Source organism: Schistocerca serialis, chromosome 4, assembly GCF_023864345.2.
Source record: "Schistocerca serialis cubense isolate TAMUIC-IGC-003099 chromosome 4, iqSchSeri2.2, whole genome shotgun sequence".
Taxonomy (NCBI): Eukaryota; Metazoa; Arthropoda; class Insecta; order Orthoptera; family Acrididae; genus Schistocerca; species Schistocerca serialis.
The window spans coordinates 737749104-737770081 of NC_064641.1; the positions used below are offsets into that span (position 1 = coordinate 737749104).

General features: G+C 46.7%; 1 protein-coding gene across 6 annotated transcripts in view; it reads right to left on the minus strand.

Moving 5' to 3' along the window:
* LOC126473257 (serine/threonine-protein kinase tousled-like 2) overlaps positions 1-20978 on the minus strand; it is a 585239-nt gene that overhangs the window by 123531 nt on the left and 440730 nt on the right. For all 6 annotated transcript variants that reach the window (XM_050100191.1, XM_050100194.1, XM_050100195.1 and 3 more), the window contains one exon: positions 9573-9692. In XM_050100191.1, coding sequence (XP_049956148.1) covers positions 9573-9692 — 120 coding nt within the window. The remainder of the gene's footprint in view (positions 1-9572; positions 9693-20978) is intronic.

Sequence of the window (20978 nt, forward strand, 5' to 3'; positions counted from 1 at the left end):
AATCACTATTCGTCCAGATTGCATCCATTATAGAGCTCTTCTTGGAGGGCTTTCTTCTACCGTTCTTTTAACTTGGCCAAAAACCGTAAGTCTATTTCTCTCCATAGATTGGTATGAACGGTGCTTCGTGTTGTTTCATTCCTTATCCTGTTACTTCTTGCCTTATTCAGGACTCCTTGTAGAAAGAGCATCTCTGTTGCTTGTATTCTTTGCCCATAGTTCAGAATTAGCAAGTAATATGGATTTTTATCATAGTCTCTGCTTTGTCAGGTATTTTTCAACTTTCTAATTACGTCCGATGCACAATAAAAACACTTTCAACAATTTTTTATTCTCACCGAAATTTCATCCTTTATGTTTCTTTTCTCAATACCAATCGACAGCTGCACATCGTTCCTTAATGAAAAAGAAACTGTCCCCTAGATCAGAAACCATATTTGATTGCTTCTGCAGACTCGTGACAGAGTGGAAACTGCTACACTCTCTGGTATGAGTCTTACTTGTTTATTAGCAGCGTTATTTCCAAGGGGAATCGTGGTTACCATTCCGCTAGGCATTTTCTCGCGCACAGGGAAGTACACAATTAAATTACCGGTGATTTAGCTTTCCAACCAATCGCTAACAGAATTAAAGGTAACTGACTGCATGCCTGTGGGAGCGCCTTATTCTCTAATTTGTCATCATTCTTATTTGATACAGTGGAGCGCAATGGTCTTTGTATGGAGAATATGGTCTTTCTTGCAAAAATTCCCATGTAAAACCCTTGGACGTCTCAGTTTTACAATCCCAATTCTTGTATTTCAAACTTTCTCTATATAATTTCGCGAAAACATCGTCGTCAAAACTGAAGGGATTGCCATCTCAGCTCCGCTTCCGTAACACACTGTTAAGGATCGGACTGGCGAGTAAAAATTTTGCAGTGCATCTACGAACGGTCAAGGTCTTCCTGCGATCTGATAGCAGTACTCAGGAACAGGTCGCACTAACGCTTTGCGTGCAGTTTCTTTTTTAAAGCGGGGTATACTTCCCCAGAACTCTCGCAGTAAAACAGTTGGCCGTTCCCCTTCCCTAGGTCTGACATTAAATGCTAGTTCTATTTTATGTCGTTTTACAAAGTTTCGTTTAGATATTTAATCGACATGAATGAACCGAGCAGCTAACCATTAATAACGTATTCGAGCATATATGAATATTTCTAGTTCTGATCTGCATTAACTGAGATGTACACACATCTAAAACCAGCTGCCATTCATTCAGAAACTGGGAAGTCTACCCTAGCCCTCACGAATTCCCCTACAGCCACTGAACGAAATCTTTCCTGTCGTAACAGCGTCGTCAGCAGTGTCAGATACTGATAGTTTACCTTCGTGGATAATAGGAGAGTTCTTGCCTCATACTTCTCTAGGGCACTCCTAAAGTTACTTTTGCCTCTGATGAGAACCCGTCATCCAGGACAATGTGCTGTGTTCTACTACTCAAAAAGTCATGCAGCCAATCACATATATGAGCGGCAAGCCCAAAGCGGCTGGAAAAAAAACAAACAAACGAAGGGGCTCCCGTACAAAAGAATAACTACTTTGCTGCAAAATTCTTGAGCGTGATCTAAATTCGAATATAATAAATTTCCTAGCGACAGGAGCTGTCCACAAATAAGCAGAGATTTAGACAGAATCGCTCGTGCGAAACTCAGCCAGCTCTCTTCTTGCGTGATATCGTGAACCAAGGATGCAAGACAATCGACAGATTCTATATTCCTAGATTTCCGAAACGCGTTTGACACATTGCCCCATTGCAAATTGTTAATGAAAATCGAAACATACGGGATAGGTCCTCACATAGTCGCTCGAAGATTACCGAAGTACAACAACCCAGTACGTTGTCCAGGACGGCGAGTGTTCATCAGAGAGAAGGGTACCGTCAGGAGTGCCCCAGGGACGAGCGCTCTTATGTACAATATATGCAAACGATCTGACGGATGGGTTCAGCACAATTGCCGACAGTTTGCTGATGTCGCTATAGTGTATGGAGAAGTGGCGACAACGAGTGTCTTTAAGTTGGTACTTGAGTACTTCCACAGAATTTCTATTTGATATAATGAATGTCAGCTTGCTCTTGCTGAACAGCAGCCTGTCAGAAAGCGTGTTCTTTCTGTATGCACACTGGCACCTTTAGTTGCCGATAAGTGAGAGTTGTGTCGTATGTGTATTTGTGGAGTTTTTTTTTTTTTTTTTTGTTTGTGGTTTTAGGGCGCAAAACTTCCATGGTCATTAGCGCCCAGCCCGTGACGTAGAAAACAGGAAAAAAACGAAATTTAAAATCAGCAGCAATGGAAACAAAGTCAGAAAATTTGAGAAACTAAAGGCAGAAGGAATGCTTAAAAGTCCACTATAGAAAGGGGTTGGTTGTCCCCCAAAAAAAAGCTTCAAATGACTGACGTCATTTCACTGTCTCTAATAAACTGTAGAACGCGGTCAGCTGAGCGCGTGTCATCTGCTAAAATCGACGATAGATCAGGCGATAGCTGTAGACGGGAGCGTAACGGATTAAAATAGGGGCATTCAATTAAAAGGTGTCTGACCGTCCACAGCTGAGAGCAGTGGGGACAGAGTGGGGGAGGATCACCGCTTAAAAGATGTCGATGACTAAAAAGACAGTGCCCTATCCGGAGTCGGGCTAAAATTACCTCCTCCCGACGACGCGTTCGGGAGGAAGAGGTCCAAGCGCAAGGAACGGCTTTCACTTCCCGCAATTTATTGTGGGGAAGTGTTGACCAATGCGCATGCCATAAATGAGTGACTTGGCGACATAAACCGCTCCGTAGATCGGTAAACGGAAGAGACTGAAGAGCTGGCCGAGGAAGAGAGACTGCAGCCTTGGCTGCTATATCGGCCGCCTCATTTCCACAGATACCAGCGTGTCCCGGGAGCCAGAGGAACGCCACTGAGACGCCCCCCAGGTGGAGCAAGCGCAGACAGTCCTGAATCCGGTGGACCAGAGGGTGCACAGGGTAAAGAGCTTGGAGACTGAGGAGAGAGCTGAGAGAATCTGAGCAGATTACGTACTGTATCCGCTGATGGCGGCGGATGTAGTGGACAGCCTGGAGAACAGCGTAAAGCTCCGCAGTATAAACCGAACACTGGTCGGGAAGCCGAAAGTGATTTGGGGTGTCGCCAACAATATAGGCACTCCCTACACCTAACGATGTTTTCGAGCCATCGGTGTAAATAAATGTGGCTTCCGTCATTTGTGCACATAGAGCAGCAAATGCCTGACGGTAAACAAGTGTAGGGGTACCATCCTTGGGAAATTGACATAGGTCTCTGAGCAAGTCGATCCGGGGACGGAGCCAAGGCGGTGCTGTACCCCAAGTTGTCAAGAAGGTTTTAGAAAAGCGGAAGGAAAGAGAATGGAGCAGTTGACGGAAGCGGACTCCCGGGGGTAGTAGGGAGGAGGAGCGGCCTGAATACCAGACATCAAAGGAGGCGTCGAAAAAAAGGTTATGGGCTGGATTAGCAGGCATGGAAGACAGATGGCTAGCATAACGACTCAGAAGGACTGCCCGCCGATTGGACAGTGGAGGTTCAGCAGTCTCAGCATAAAGGCTTTCCACAGGGCTGGTGTAAAAAGCTCCAGACACTAAACGTAATCCACGGTGGTGGATAGAGTCGAGACGCCGAAGAATAGACGGCCGAGCAGAGGAGTAGACTATGCTTCCATAATCCAATTTCGAGCGCACTAAGGCGCGATAGAGGCGGAGAAGGACCACCCGGTCCGCTCCCCAAGAGGTACCATTCAGGACACGGAGGGTGTTAAGGGAACGCAGACAGCGAGCCGAAAGATAGGAAACGTGGGAGGACCAGCACAGTTTTCTGTCAAACATAAGACCCAAGAATTTTGCGACGTCGGAAAACGGAAGGTTGACAGGACCTAGATGTAAGGAGGGCGGAAGAAACTCCTTACGTCGCCAAAAATTTACACAAACGGTCTTACTGGGTGAGAAACGGAAGCCGGTTTCGATGCTCCACGAGTGGAGGCGATCGAGACATCCTTGAAGACGTCTTTCAAGAAGGCTGGTCCGTTGAGAGCTGTAGTAGATCGCAAAATCGTCCACAAAGAGGGAGCCCGAGACATCAGGAAGGAGACAATCCATAATTGGATTAATGGCGATGGCAAACAGTACAACACTCAGCACGGAGCCCTGGGGTACCCCGTTGTCTTGGGAGAAAGTACGGGAGAGAGTAGTGTTCACCCGCACCCTAAATGTGCGCTCTGCCATAAATTCGCGAAGAAAAAGGGGCAGCCGGCCTCTAAAGCCCCAAGAGAACAGTGTGCGGAGGATGCCTGTCCTCCAACAGGTATCGTACGCTCTCTCCAGATCAAAAAATATTGCTACCGTTTGGCGTTTCCGGAGAAAATTGTTCATGATATAAGTGGAGAGAGCAACAAGATGGTCAACAGCAGAACGATGCTTTCGGAATCCGCATTGGGCTGGTGTTAAAAGACTGCGGGACTCCAGCCACCAAGCTAAACGGTAATTCACCATACGCTCCAAAACCTTACAGACACTACTCGTGAGAGAAATGGGGCGATAGCTAGAGGGGAGATGTTTGTCCTTTCCAGGTTTCGGAACGGGAACGACGATAGCTTCCCGCCATCGCCTGGGAAAGGTACTGTCGGTCCAAATTCGATTATAAAGGCGAAGGAGGTAACGCAGGCTATGGGTTGATAAATGCAGCAACATTTGGACATGGATACCATCCGGTCCTGGGGCGCAGGAGCGAGAAGAAGAGAGTGCATGTTGGAGTTCGCGCATGGAGAAAACAGTATTGTAGCTTTCGCGATTTTGAGAGGAGAAAGCAAGATGTCGCACTTCCGCTGCACGTTTCTTCGGGAGAAACGCTGGCGGGTAATTTGAAGAGCTCGAAATCTCAGCAAAGTGCTGACCCAATGAGTTAGAAATTGCGACGGGGTCCACTAAGGTATCATGCGCGACAGTGAGCCCAGAGACCGGGGAGAAACTAGGCGCGCCTGAGAACCGTCGAAGCCGACTCCAAACTTCCGAGGAGGGAGTGAAGTTGTTAAATGAGCTAGTAAAGAATTTCCAGCTTGCCTTCTTGCTATCGCGGATGACGCGACGGCATCGCGCACGGAGCTGCTTATATCGGATACAGTTGGACAAAGTTGGATGGTGACGGAAAATGCGAAGAGCACGTCGCCGCTCACGTATTGCGTCACGGCATGCCTCGTTCCACCAAGGAACTGGAGGGCGCCGGGGCAATTCGGAGGTGCGTGGTATTGAACGTTCCGCAGCTGTGAGAATAACGTCGGTAAAATGTGTGACCTCATCGTCGACGCTGGGAAAGCGACGGTCATCGAATGTCGCTAGAGACGAAAAAAGTGTCCAATCGGCTTGGGCAAACTTCCAGCGTCGCGAGCGCATATATGGCAGTTGAGGCTGCAGTCGAAGAACACATGGAAAGTGGTCACTCGAGTGTGTATCATCAAGGGCGAACCATTCGAAGCGCCGAGCTAGCGGAACAGTACCGACCGCAAGGTCCAAATGGGATAAATTTGCCGTGGAGGCAGACAAAAATGTGGGGACCCCAGTGTTGAGGCAGACTAGATCCGCTTGGTGGAAGACGTCTAGCAATAGTGAGCCACGTGGACAAGGATGTGGAGATCCCCAAAGCGGGTGGTGGGCATTGAAGTCCCCAACCAGCAAGTAGGGGGGTGGAAGCTGATCAAGAAGATGAAGGAGATCAGCTCGTTCCATTGGTGTAGACGATGGAATGTATACCGTACAAAGAGAGAACGTGTATCCAGAAAGGGAAAGACGGACGGCGACAGCTTGGAAGGAAGTGTTTAAGGGGATTGGGTGATAATGGAGAGTATCATGGAGCAGAGTCATGAGTCCTCCATGGGCTGGAGTGCCTTCAACAGAGGGGAGGTCATATCGGACGGACTGAAAATGAGGGAGAACAAAGCGGTCATGGGGACGCAGCTTTGTTTCCTGAAGACAGAAGATGACCGGCGAGTAGGATCGTAAGAGGATCGACAATTCCTCCCGATTGGCGCGAATGCCGCGGATATTCCAGTGGATAATGGACATAGGGTGAACAGAAAATGGAGGAACGTCACCAAGGGTGCTGTCAACTCAACGACTGCTCAGAGCTTGCGACCGACAGGATGGAATGGCATTCAGTCGAAGGCAGAAGATCCTGATCCATAGGTTGGTCAGGAGCAGCTCCTGCCACCAACGATCGGCCAGTTGACCGGCCACCAACAATGCGCCTCGGCGACACAGAAGATGGCCGAGGGCGATTTCCGCCAGGTGGTGCTGTAGATGGGACACGCCGTGGCGGAGAAGGAGAGGAACTGTGTTTCTTCGTAGCCTTCTTGGAGGTATGTTTAGATGAAGGAGGAACCGATGGTTGTGAAGTTGCAGTACGTAAAAACTCTTCACGAGAATGCTCTTTTTTTGAAGACTTGGCGTCTGACTTTTGGGCTCGAGATTTAGCAGAACTCGACGAAGGGTGAGCCATAGAGTGGGCAGGCGAAAGAGGTGAGGTTGAACGGGCGATCTTTGCGCTGGCCGATCTGACGACCGTGGTACTAAATGTGAGGTCGCAAGTCTGCGTGGCCGCCTCCTTTGTTGGCCGAGGAGAAGCAAGGACAGCGCTGTATTTTCCTTTCTGAGGCACGGTGGGCTGTCGACTGGCGAGTAACTTTCGAGCAGCAAAGGTCGACACCTTTTCCTTCACTCTTATTTCCTGGATCAGCTTTTCGTCCTTAAAAACAGGGCAATCTCGAGAGGAAGCAGCGTGGTCACCCATACAGTTGATGCAGCGAGGGGATGGAGGTGGACAAGCACCCTCATGGGCATCCCTGCCACACGTAACACATTTGGCCGGATTGGAACAGGACTGGCTGGTGTGATTGAACCGCTGACATCGATAGCAACGCGTAGGGTTCGGGACATAAGGGCGAACGGAAATTATCTCATAGCCTGCTTTGATTTTTGATGGGAGTTGAACTTTGTCAAATGTCAAGAAGACAGTGCGGGTTGGAATGATGTTCGAGTCAACCCTTTTCGTAACCCGATGAACAGCGGTGACGCCCTGGTCAGACAGGTAGTGCTGAATTTCTTCGTCAGACAATCCATCGAGGGAGCGTGTATAAACGACTCCACGCGAGGAATTTAAGGTACGGTGCGGTTCCACCCGGACAGGGAAGGTGTGGAGCAGAGAAGTACGCAGCAATTTTTGAGCCTGGAGGGCACTGTGTGTTTCCAACAACAGGGTGCCATTCCGTAGTCTGGAACAAGACTTTACAGGACCCGCAATTGCGTCGACACCTTTCTGAATAATGAAAGGGTTGACCGTGGAAAAGTCGTGACCTTCGTCAGACCGAGAAACAACAAGGAACTGTGGCAACGATGGAAGAACCGTCTGTGGCTGAGACTCAGTGAACTTACGTTTGTGAGCAGACATAGTGGAAGGTGAGGAAACCATTGCGGAAGAATCCCCCATGATTACCGGCGTCTCCGATGGCGCGCTCCTCCCTTGTGGGGGCCCTCACCGAGGGCACACCCGCCTTAGGTGATTGTTCACACCTCAGGTCACACCTCCCGACAAACGGACGGAGGGACCAATCGGCACTTTCGGAAGGTATCAGCTCGGGTAATCACCCCTCCCTGGGCCTGGCCTTTACCAGGGGGTACGTACGTGTCCTACCTGTCTACCCGGGGCGGGGAATTACGCGTTACCCCGTCACCGGCTACGCATGGAAGTGCGTGGGTCGGCCTTCAGACACGCACAGGGAGGAAGAAAGAGAAAGGGAAAGGAAAGAAGAGGGGGTCTCAAACGCCGCAGCGGAGAAAAGGGTAAAGAGAAGAGGTAAGGAATGGAGAAGGACAAAGGAAGGAAGAAGACATACAAGCAAGGAAGAAGAAGAATGTGGTACATTGACAAGCGTCCGTCTCCGGACGTAGGCGCAAACCATACTCCCAGAGGGGGAGAAAGTGAAGGAAAGAGCCAGAGGTGAGGGGGGGGGGGGGTGAAGACAGGGGATGGGGAAGGATGCGGAAAGGGAAGGTATGCAGCCCGGAAAGGAAGGAAGGCCACATTAGCTCGGAGCCCCGTGCTCGCTACGCACGTATCCACAAAAGAGTTGTGGATCCCCTGGGGGGTATTTGTGGAGTGTAGTTGAGTGTAATGGATGCGTGCATAGTGTCGTATTATGTTTCTGTTGGATGGGGTGGTGGTGATGGTGGAGAGAGAGTGAAAACCTGTGCCAACACATAGCCTACTCCTCTCGAATAGCACCAAAGGGGGCGCAAAGCTTAACGTCCCCATCCGAAGGACGCATCACCACCGACAGTGTCACATGCCCTCTCTCAATGATGATTACAAGCCACCACTTCTCCCCTTGCTGGCCAAATACTGGCAGTGAAAATTTCATCCAACACCACAATTCGAACAGGCTTACCTCCGAGTCCAGCGCCGTTGCACAGGCGTGCGTTAGCGACCTCGGCTCCAGAGACAGGTAGTTGATTGAGGTGAGTAGGAAAAATGCTGGAATACAGGGGTAGTGGTGCGCTGCTTGACACTCAGTTATATTAAATATTTATGCCTGACGTAACAAAACGATATGAAATGGCTCTGAGCACTATGGGACTTAACTTCTGAGGTCATCAGTCCCATAGACTTAGAACCACTTAAACCTAACTAACCTAAGGACATCACACACATCCATGCCCGAGGCAAGATTCGAACCTGCGACCGTAGCGGTCGCGCCTAGAACCGCTCGGCCACTGCGGCCGAAATGGAACGAGGACGTAACGTCACTTGTAAGGAAGGCGAATGGTCAACACCGGGTCATTGGGAGAATTTTCAGAAAATATGGTTCATCTGTGAAGCTGACCGTGTAAGAGAACTAGTGCAGTCCATTCTTGAGCACTGCTGGAGTGTTCGGCATACTTATCAGGTCGGACTGAAGGAAGACATCGGAACAATTTAGAGGCGTATTGCCAGAATGGTTACTGGTACGTTCGAACGACAAGCGTGTGTTACGGAAATGCTCCGTGAACTCGAATGGGAATCTCTGGAGGAAAGAATACCTTCGTTTCGCAAAACACTACAGAGAATATTTAGAGAACCGCCGTTTTCGACAAACTGCAGAACGCTCTCCCTGCCACCAACACACATCTCGTGAATGTACTTACTGGTAGATGTAGTAGGTATCATACAATGTAAAATTGCCACCTTCTGAAGAAGACAAATTTAAATTTGTTGAAACCTAGATAAAGAATTCTTTATCCATTGCAACTGGTCGGCTGTTTATAATTTTATTATCATACAACTTTTTTTTCATGAAATGAATTCAACAGTGAGGTCTTGGATCCTTCAGTCCTTGAAGCAGGCTGCAAGCAGCGCACAGAAAATTTTCGTGTCATCAAGGCACGTTGAGGATTGAGACAACAGGAAGTTTCCTGAGGCCAGACTGGAAGTGACGAGCAGCAGCAGCAGCAGCAGCAGCAGCAGTGCCAGAAAAGTAGGTAGGCAGTTGGTTACCTGTCGCTCCCGGGAGTTGGAGACGGCAGCCCAGTCAACGGCCGTGGTAGTGGGCAGGCCGCAGCGCGCGGCGGGGCACTGCGGGCAGCTAGCGGACGTCCCGTACTCCGCCCCGCCGCCCTGCAACACACCACACGGAGAGCTGAGCCGCAGCACGGGCATTGCTGGGCGCCGCGCCGCGCCGCTGCTCCACGACACACTGGCACTCCTCTCTAGGGGCACTGCCTATTGTGACAGCTTGCTCACAATTAACACCAACAGCCTCGACCGCAAAAGCACTTATTTCGATAGTAACTGGTTTCGGTCAGTTCTTGACCATCCTCACGATCGCCAGCTGCTATGAGCAGTTGACGTTCGTGGAGTTACAACACGCGCTCCGTTCACCGCCACCGGTTACCATCGAAGTAAATGTTTTTGCGGCCGACACTGTTTATATTCATTTTTAAAGAACTTTTTCGTCACACAGCCGTTTCTCGACGAGAAATGTTCTAAAAAAATATTATATTCAAGGCCAATGGAGTAACTTCAACACCTGCATATGTAAATAAGTTGAAAGTTAATAACTCGTTCTCTGCAAATGGACTCTCATTGAATTTGTATAAAACACAATATATGCAATTCTTTACTGCACAACATCTGATCACTACGGTAGAAATAGTGCATGAACGTATATCAGTAAATGAAGCAGAATGCTCTAAATTCTTAGGGGTCTGTATTGACAGGAACCTGAATTGGAAGTCAGATGTTGAAAATGTTAAACATTTTGCCTCTGCAGTTTTTTTTATGGTTTATGTAAGATATATAGACAAAAATTTACAAAAAAGTGGAGTTACTTTTTCTATATTTCATTCGCTAATGTGAACACATCGCATTTTAGCGTTAGTCCTCATTTAGGAAAAAAAGTGTTTGCATTGTCCACTCAAGAGCACCTTCCAGTCGGCTCTTTCAACTATTGGGATGCATCGCTGCAAATTTACTCCCATCTGAAGTTCGTTGTCTCTAATCAATCACAGTTTGAAAGCAACAGTAGCACTCATAAATTTAATACTAGGAAGACCAATGATTTACACTTTCCATTACTCAGTCTCAGAGCGGCTCAAATGAGAGTGAGGTATTTATCAGCCATAAAAATCTTTGGCCATCTACCCAATGATATAAAGGATTTAATGAATAATATAATTAACTTCAAACACAAACTGAAATCATATTTGCTTGATAACTTCTGTTACTCCATAGAAGTAGTACGCAATGTGTAGGGGAGGGAAGAATGGAGGGAGGGAGGAGGGAGAGAGAGAGAGAGAGAGAGAGAGAGAGAGAGAGAGAGAGAGAGAGAGAGAGAGAGAGAGTTTAAAATACCTTGAGAAATCATTTAAATGGTCAGTATGTTGCCACTACTGTAAAAGTGACTTATCACAGCGAGAGGTCGCCAATATCATTCACGGAACATGCAAATAACTAACGGCATTAGCAGTGGCTGAAGTACTGAAGATAGATGGCGGAACAGCTCACGCCTTCCTGTGTTGTCGAAAGGCCTCCAACAACTTTTAGATTCACAAAAAGCCGCGCGGGATTAGCCGAGCGGTCTAGGACTCTGCAGTCATGGACTGTGCGGCTGGTCCCGGCGGAGGTTCGAGTCCTCCCTCGGGCATATGTGTGTGTGTGTGCTTGTCCTTAGGATAATTTAGGTTAAATAGTGTGTAAGCATAGGGACTGATGACCTTAGCAGTTATGTCCCACAAGTTTTCAAACACATTTGAACATTTACAAAAATACATAAAAAATAGCAGTAGTCAATGTGCTTCCACGGTAATGTTCAACGAAAACAATGTAAACACGGTCGTGGCTCAGGATGCTACTCTCTTCAGCCGGTCATCGGCGTAATGAGTCGAAGTCCCGGTCGCTGCAGCTTGTGTATTACGTGATAGCCGAACCCCCACATGTCGGCGTGTTGTTTACTGAACAAGTCAGTTACAATGCATTCCCCACAAAGAAAGTAGTTTAGGCTGCGAGTGTTGTGACCACGAAGAAACACAATACACACAAAATAAAGAACTGGTATGCCCACCCAGTATTAGAATTTCGATATTTATTTGGAAGTTATCACTTCTGGCAATGTTTATTAACGTGAAAATACCGAGCTGCATCGTGGTTCGGAAACAACGTTAAACTCTAAGCCATTCCATATCCAGTAGTCTTTCGAAACTCACAGGAAAGCAACGGCATGCCACATCCACAAGAACCACGCGTAGTAAAGCTCTGTGCTGTTCAAATCAACATTCGGACTGACAACAGCTTTACTTTTTTAATGTAACACCCCCAATCAGCTCTAGACAGACTGGCACAGAAGACGTCTACCACACGGTATCCTGACGATCAACAGTGGGCAGAAATAACGGAGATGACGACTTAAGTGTACCGACATTTAAAGAAGATAAATGACGACGAATACGACAAGTGAAAAGCGGCTCACTGCCTCCCGTCTGGAGATTTTCGTCTGTCTTCGTGTAATGCAAGCAGTGGCGATTCATTTCATAAGCTACACGACGGCTACAGTGAGCCAAAAACGAATCTCCGTGCGCCTCGAGTGAAATGGTGTGAAGCATATGATTCAATGTAAATTGAGTCATTTCAACTGGATGCATATGGATGCACGGCCTCGCGTATTGAAAGATAGCTTATCTCACTGGCGTCGGTCACTCAATTCAGGAACAGCTGGAGGGGCTATTTCCCTAAATTCAAGTTTCAGAATCTGTCGATCACTGACCGTAACGTCCCACAGTGGACAACTTAGTACCGCGGATTGGCGCGTCTTAACACACAAGTGAACCGTGGGCACAACGTCACGTAGAGGATTGTGGAACATGAGAATGTGTGCGAAATGGGACCTCTGTAGTTTACATACGATATGAGAAAGAGAGAGGTGAAAATCTTCCCTTATCTGCTTGAAATGTTCAAAGTCAATAAGGAAAAATGCAATTTTGTCATATCAAGACATGGTTGGAGACCATGACTGTTAAATAAATTGTTGATGTTGTACAGCAACCAGCCACAAATCGTTTTTAGATTACTTCCTTCTTACGGTACTTTTTGAATACAGTAACCTAAAACCAATTTGCGGCTGGTAGCCGCACACTATCAACAACAAGGAAAAATTACAGAAATTTAGGGCTTAACGTCCGCTCAATGAAAGTTGATTAGCGAAAGAGTGCAAACTCGGATTTGGGAAGGAAATCGGTCGTGTCCTTTTCAAAGAATTTGCCGTAAGTGATTTAGGAACGGATTTGGACCGGTATCTTCCAAAAGAATTCTCGTCTTGCCACTACGCCGATAAAGATGCTTTTTCCTCCAGATTTGGCGATAGGACATGAAATATGGCCTTACTTTCTTATCCGTAACTAAGGAAACAGTCAATAGTATGGCGTCACAACTCTTCCGATTGGTGATTACTATCGTGAGCACAGAAAGTCTTTCTGACATTTTCTTTTTTTGAGACGGCGAAGGCTTCACACACAGCAACAAGCGGTTCACTAAGACATTCCATAATTTCAGTAGCTATTAGGAGGAACAGTTGGCACAAGAATCTAAAGGGTTCGAAATTCTCGAAGATAATGCGTGGGCTCGTTTGCTTCCATTGCACAACCCGGAACTGACGCTCATCGACAGCTACCTCTTTTGTCCAAAATGGCCGGAAGGGAAGTACGGTCGGATCATGCCCAACTTTGTGTCTCACCCGCCGCGCCGTTGGTGGAGAAGCAGAACATCCGTAAAAAAATTGCCCCACACCCATTAAATAATGCCTTTGCAGGTACATCTGGCTTCAGGTTAAGTGTTGTCGTACAAATATTTTTAATTAAGATACGCGAAGAGGAAAGTAGGAGGATAGGGTGAGGAGAGAAACTGCGTTTGGCTTTCACATTTTTTTTAATAGTAAGAGAAAATAAAGGCTATGTCAGAAACTTCCTGCGTTGAGAGAAAAAGCTTGATACAACTACGACAGTTTTCATTTTTCGTATATCAATTCGAATATCTCCTGTAACACTCCCTTTCATCAAAACGGTGACTAATCGAGAAGCTGTAAAATAATTTGATGTGTTGGATTACTTCCACCTCACTTGCGTTACTAATAAATTAATCTCACTTGCAGTTTCGTCTACGTCGTCAAGCGCTTTCCTCAATGTACGAGTACAGTGCAAGACAACTGTTAGCATGAGCGACTAACGGTCTCGAAATGCACCTCTAGATAGATTTAATTTCCTTGCCAACGTCCTTTTCGTTCTGTGAAAGTGCTACACTTCTCGTTCCCGTCGGCGCACGTCTTTCACCTGCCTTCGGGGCCACGCCTAGACCTTGACTTCCGGCCGCTGCCGCCTGCAGGGCGCAACTGCTTCGATCTCACGTTTTGCGAGTTTCGATTCGAAAATTACTACACTCCACAAAGGCTGAGTTTCAAATAGTTTACACAGTATATCGATACGAAACTTCAACAATCGCTTAGACAGAAAGAATGGCAAGCTCCGAAAACCAATAGTTTCAAACAGGATGGCACGTCACAACATTGACATGTAATTTGGATATTCAAGCACGTACAGCTGTTACTCCCATCTTCACACGATATTAATGAGTTTTCCTAAATAGTACAAAATTAATGTTGCGACCCTAGATACGCATAGTTCAGACGATTGTTTACAATCTACACGATGCTTGTCGCGTCAAAAAATGTACTGTTTCTTATTATCCAACTAGCAAGAAGAACTGAACTCTAAGTAAATGTAATATTTTAACCATCAGACATTTTCCATACCTACGAAGAAGATTCCTTGAGTTATGGGGTGTAGTACCAATATACAGAAAAACACTGGCTCAATACAGAAACAGACTGACGAAGGAATCAAGTAATTCAAACTACTGACAATCACTTTAACATTACACAAAAGACTTTGCACCTACGCGGGTTTTATTATTTCCGAAGGAAGCCGATAAAACTTACTCTGAATCTAACATTTAAAATTCTGCACGAGTAAAGCAGAAGAGCCGAAGTCCTATTGATACTAATAAGAATTTGCGACTAATAGTCCCTCTTTCTCCATTTAAGGGCAAACCGTTGATATCCGGTCAAGCATAGTGACATCAGTGTATATAAAGCACCGAATGCTAAATGCAAGTTTATGAAACCCCCTAATTTTCAATCCCAGTCAATAAAGATAGTCGCGAGTGACTTCAACTGCCACAGCACATCTTGGGGTTACTGGGAGACTAATAAGTATGGTGAAAATCTTTAAGAATGGACTGAACACAAGGGGTTGATATTAATACATGACCTACAGCTGCCATCATCCTCCAGACTAGAGAGATGACGTGGACAGTATAATCCAGACAACATATTTATTCGTGACCATATTGCCCGGCAGGCAAAGAAGGAAATTTTCGAGTCTCCTTCACACTCAGCACCGACCTGTGATCTGCACTATGGCAGCAGCTATGTTGCAGCAAGAAACTGGCCAATTTAAAAGACGATTCAATTTTACGCGAGTCCAGTGGGAGAATTTCAGCCAAAAAATCGATAAGGAAGTCATAAAGCTTGAGCCAAACACAGACGTATGATATGCTTATCAAATTAGTTAGAATCATCTCTCGTAGATATTTTCCTAGAGGGTGCAGAAAATCTTGCATCACTGCACTCAATAACGATTCAAGATCTCTCCTCCGGAAATACGAAAACCTGTTTGAAACTGACCCTTCTCTGAAGAAACAACTCACACAGGCGAGGAACTATTTAATTCTACATACGAAACAAGAAGAGAGAAATGCTGTGGTATAGTGACACAACTAGACATGAATCAGTACAACCGTAAGGCGTGGGAGCTGCTGAAGAGACGTAACAGTGATCCCCACAAGTTCTCCTCCAAGCCTATTTAATGTAACACCTGCTTAAATTGCACATAAACTATTGTTGAATGGGAAAACTAAAAGAAGAACTGTGCACAGGAATCTTCAAAGAAATACTGATGTAAAAGACTACATTGGTACTCCCTTCAGCATGGAACAACTGGAAGCAACTCTTCAGTCTACGGAGAACAATTAAGCTACAGGTGTAGATGTCTAAGACCAGAACAAATTAAAATGTTTGGGCCAGTAACAAAGCAATAGATCTTAAATGCAATGAACACCTCCATTTCAAAATTATAGGTTCCTAAGATCTGGTGCAAAGCCAAAGTTGTAACACTTCCCAAGCCTCGAAAGGAACCAACTGATCCTAAATCTACCAGTTTCTCTTCTTTGCAAACTGTCCGAAGTCCTGGAAAGGCTAATCCTCAATCGCATCTCCCAGCATGCAGATAGAAATCTTATAAATGAGCAGTTTCTGCCCAGGAAAGTGACGCTGCAGTCAAATACTCACTCTTATTCAGTATGTAGAAGATGGATACGAAAGAGGACAAATCACAGGAGTGGCATCCAGAGGACTGTCAGCAGCGCATGACACCGTCAACCGCAATTAGAAATCTATATTCAGTTACAAATGGCTACCACTTGGCACATATCATCTAGTTTTTGTTGCAAAACAGAGTTTTTGTCACTACATAACACGAAACGCTGACGGAGGAACTTTGAGAATGGTCTCCCTCAAGGTAGCGTACTGCCACCCCTGCTGTACAACATCTACACTAACGACCAACCAATGAACCCTGAAACAAAAACATTTATCTGGATAACACAGCAACTGCTCAAGGCAAAACATCTGAGGAAGTGGAGACCAAGCTGACAGCAGCCCTCGGGGATCTCGGCAAGTATTATGATGATAGCCACCTGAAGCCAAATCCCAGAAAAATGCAGGTCTGCGCCTTTCATATGACAAACCGGGAAGCCAGGAGGGAGTTAAGTATTACCTGAAGAGGGGGAACAACTAATGTCACTACGATACTCCACAATATCTGTGAGTAAAGTTGGACCGTAGTCTCTAACATTTAAAGATCAGTGCCAAGAAACAAGGCTGAAAGTATCTGCTCGGAACAATCTCGTACGTAAACTTCCTGCCAGCTCCTGGGGATCACAGCCTGGCGTGCTCCGTACATCCGCCCTGGCACTTTGCTTCTCTGCAGCAGACTACGCAGCACCAGTCTGGCGCAATTCCACACACGCTAAACAGGCGAACATGGCATTTAACGAGACTGGACGCGTTGTGACTGGCCCCTTACGACCAACTCCTGTCACCAAACTGATCACATTATGCGTATAGCGCCACCTGACATCCTTAGAAGAACAACTGCAGAAATTGAGAAAAAGAAGCAGGAAACCTATCCCAGGCATCCCCTGTTCAGGCATGAAGCACAGAGATCTAGGCTGAGGTCAAGGAGGAGCTTCATGCACACATCATCAGCAATTCCGTCAGCACATGGAACTCGCAGAACAGAGCTGTGGCTAGATTCGATAAGTGGAAGGGATAGAAAGATCATCATCAAAGAGGAACCTGCTATGCTCTTTCGTCTGCCATTTGCTTTATGGAAGACTAAACCGACTAAGAACACGAACGTTAAGATACAAGGCGAACCTCAGGAAGTGGGGCTACACCACTGAGGAGGAATTATGTGAGGGTGGCGACCTTCAGGAGATACGTCATCTCCCGGTCTGCAGAAACCTACCCGATCCTTACACCACATAAGATCATTGTGAAACAAGAGATAAGGCCATCAAAACCTAGGAATTCTGGAGCTTGCGGTCCAGTTGTCTTGCTTTATTGTGTTATTACTGTCAGTATCTTGTATTACTGTACTGCACTTTTATTTACCATGTTGCATTTTCATTATTTTGTGTACCTAAGTCCTGGACACGTAAAATAAAATAAGTAAGTAAATTGCATAGAGTTCACATTCTACCATTCGAAGGTTTCTGGAACTTTTCGTATCATAGCATTTTGCTTAATTATTGTAGCAATATGGAAAAGCTGTATAAGCAAGTTGAGGCTACGATGTTGAAAGTAAACTTGAGTATTTAATTCGTATGGAGTATAGTTATTAAATTATTGGTGTGGTAGGGCAGGAACGAGACACCTTGCCGTAACTTGGCGAAATGTTTAGTACAGAAACACCACTTTATTGTCCCTGGCGAAGGCTAATAACAGCAACGCCCTACATTAAAATCTTAATAGAAAAATAATGAGAGGAAAAAAAAGAGAGATGAGTTAAGAGCAAGACAGGTTGAACAGCTGCTTTTCCTCCGAAATTTACAAGATTAAGCCAAACAAAGCCCGTTATTAGCAACTAAATACAATAAATGTGTGATATCCGCACCTATACACTCCGACCTGACTGCAACCGCACGCAGTTCAGGTCCCGCAAGCATCAGGCGTTGTCCGCTATCTGCACAGGCGTCTGCAAATAAGCCAGTTTCGGGTAGCAAACCAGCGTATCATCATCAATAACAACCAACAACGCAGCTTGTTATCGCCGAGAACCCAGGACTCTACCACTGCAGGCGCTTCTCTCGTGAGACGCAGCATGCTCTTCCCTCCCCGTCAGCGGTAGAAGTCAGTCATCGGTGGTCATCGGTGGGAGTTACTCCAGAGACATTGTGCTGAAGGCTCCGCGGTCACTCACTCGGAGTGTACTACCGACCACCGCCGACAATCGCCAATCATGGACGTACCACTAGCTCAGTGCAAATCAGACTTGCAGACGTAGGGCTCGTGTTACACCTCACTGCGCTGGGGCTGCACCATGAATGTTCCCATAGAACTACCAGCTAAGTGCAATTTCTTCCTGTAACCCATACAGGCGGAACGGTTGCTTGATAGTGTTAGTTCTACCTGTAGCTGTATCCTGAATATGTGCTTTACTTCCAGTCTCTGTGATTGCAGTCATTCCTGCGTTCACCTTTCACCATTCGCATACGCGGATACTGGACGTTAAAACACAGCTACTCATAGAGGTCCAGTTTGGGCTGGAACTACAGTATGGCACAGAAAATGTCAATGCAGTAATTTACGAAGAAAAACATTGGTTCCAATTTTAGCCTCCAGGTGCAAATCTGGCGCTGTGAATGCAAGAAAGACGTACAGATTTGTTTCTGTATGTAATGGATTTTGAACGAGACGTACGCACAAAAGATCAGACAAGTAAGAAAGGCATAACGCTAATTTTATTATTAAAAGCCGCTTACACAATTTGTTCAATATGACCACCGCAAACGTCGACGATGTGTTGTACAGCGCCAGATTTGCGCCTGGTGGTCAAAATTGGAACTCGTCTTTATCCAGCGTAAATCTGTTTCGCATTATATCTAATAAGTTACGCTGCCATACGATGATTACAGCCCGCAATGGGCCTCTGTGCACTTTAATTATAACCTGCCAGTACTTAAACGGCGGCGAGGATGGTTCAGGACCCGCGCAATCTTCTCTTATTTGCCACACTTCTTAATGGCAATTAGGATGCAGTTTTAACCACTTCTCAAAGCCTCATCCGCAATATTAATGGCGGCGTGGATAAAAATCTTCTTGGCAACATCTTTTGCCACAAAGTTCCACCTTTCATTGTCGCAGTTTCATCGCTGACAACAGATCTCTCTACATCGTTCTCGTTTCAATAATGGAACTGGCAACGATCATAGCACTACAGTATAACGTCTGCCATCCGACTGCCGCCCCTTCCAATCTATCTATGAGGTTTTACTGTTGCATCTGCGGGCTGCAGCCATGACAGGTCCTCTTTTCGATGGTAGCTCTGCTTCAGGAAAAGGACTAGGTGATGAGATCACACATTTCGGCGACTCCAGCAGCGCTTCTTACAATCTCGCCCAATCCCAGGTTTAGCGACGAGAAACATTTTCGCCGTCGGTCGTACCCAGGAAGACTCTCCTAGCTGCTTCGGCCTGGCACTTCTTACGTTTGGTGCTAGTACCACCTTTTCAGTTCTTGTCCTCTCATTAGCACTACGTCTTCTGTTGGCTCTGGCCTCTCTGTGACATTACATTTTTCAGACTGAACCCAGTACGGCCTCTGATTTCGGTCAGATCTTCTTAAGTGTGTCCTCTGACACTGCCTGTGGTTGTAATCTCAGTGTACCTCTGCGATGGATTTTTCTTCTTATGGATTTCTGCCCTCTTTTTGTTTTCGTGTTCTAATGTCTCACCCCGTGTCGAAAATTCACATCCGTCTCTATCACCACACCAACAGGCTTCCATTATGATTGGCCTCTGTCTATCTCCCAGGCCACCCAGCCACTCGGCCTTTACCAGTCTGAGGATCCAGGACTGCCAGGATAACCCACTCTGGGGTTATGCCAGCCTGTGGTAGTTTTGCGCTCAATGGACTCCTCACCGCCCTCTATCTGCCGGCCTTACTGGCTCCGCCGGTCTCTTCGGCTAAACGGGTCACTCTATTCCTCATTCCTTTCCCGAGGCTTATTCTTCCTTTTCTGTGCACTATGCGGACCAACTCTCCGATGCTCTGACCTTTTCCTTTGCGCATTCCTTCCTGCCACCACCTTCATCGTCCCTATAGCGATGTCTTATCCTCAATCTGTTTCTTTTTCAGTCGTGCCTGTCCTCACGCCGCCTCTGAAACTGTGGTACCATTTCCCCATTTCCTGGGTGTGGGCTCCTGCCGTCAATGCTTCCCCCCGGACACCCGTCGGCGCCGCTCGATGGATGGGTACTGCGCACTCGCTGTCTCTCCCTCCCTCGCCCTCCTGGGGGGGAGAACAGATTCCCCACAACAACTCGATGGCTTTGCTATGGAGAAGGGCATGCAGGAGCTACAGTTGCCAGAAAGATGACTCTGATCTTCTCCCCATGGAAGAAGGGCTGCAGTATCCACACCTACAATCCGACCGGACTGCAACCGCATGCACACCAGTGTCTCGCAGGTGGTCTAGCCTCAGGTGTTTGCTACCTGAACAGTGTCTGCAAGCAAGTTCCGACCACAACAAATCCGGATAGTAAGCCAGAGAATAACAAAGAGACTTCTTATCACCGGGAACTCAGTATGCCACCAGTCGACAGTTAGTGTTCCAATCGATTGTAGGAGGTGCAGCCAGCTCGTGACTATTACCCTCCGCACATCACGTGCCAGAAAATACTCTGCGCTGCATACCTCTGCCTCAGCAGTACCTAGACTGGCACACGTGCTGTACGTAGTCAGTCATTCTTGGGGGATTCCTGCTCCGCAGTCCCTCATTTAGAGTATACTCCCGACGAGTGCCGATCCTGGATCTTATCTCAGCGGACATCCAATCTGCAGATCTAGGCCTCGTAGCATGCCTCACTGTGCTAGGACTTCATTACAAGCCTTTCCACGACGTTACTTGCTGAGTCATACATCTTCCTGTAACCCACTTAGACTACATATTTGCTGGATAGTATCATTTTTCTTTTAATTGTACAATGAATACTCTTTTTATTATTTCCAGTCTA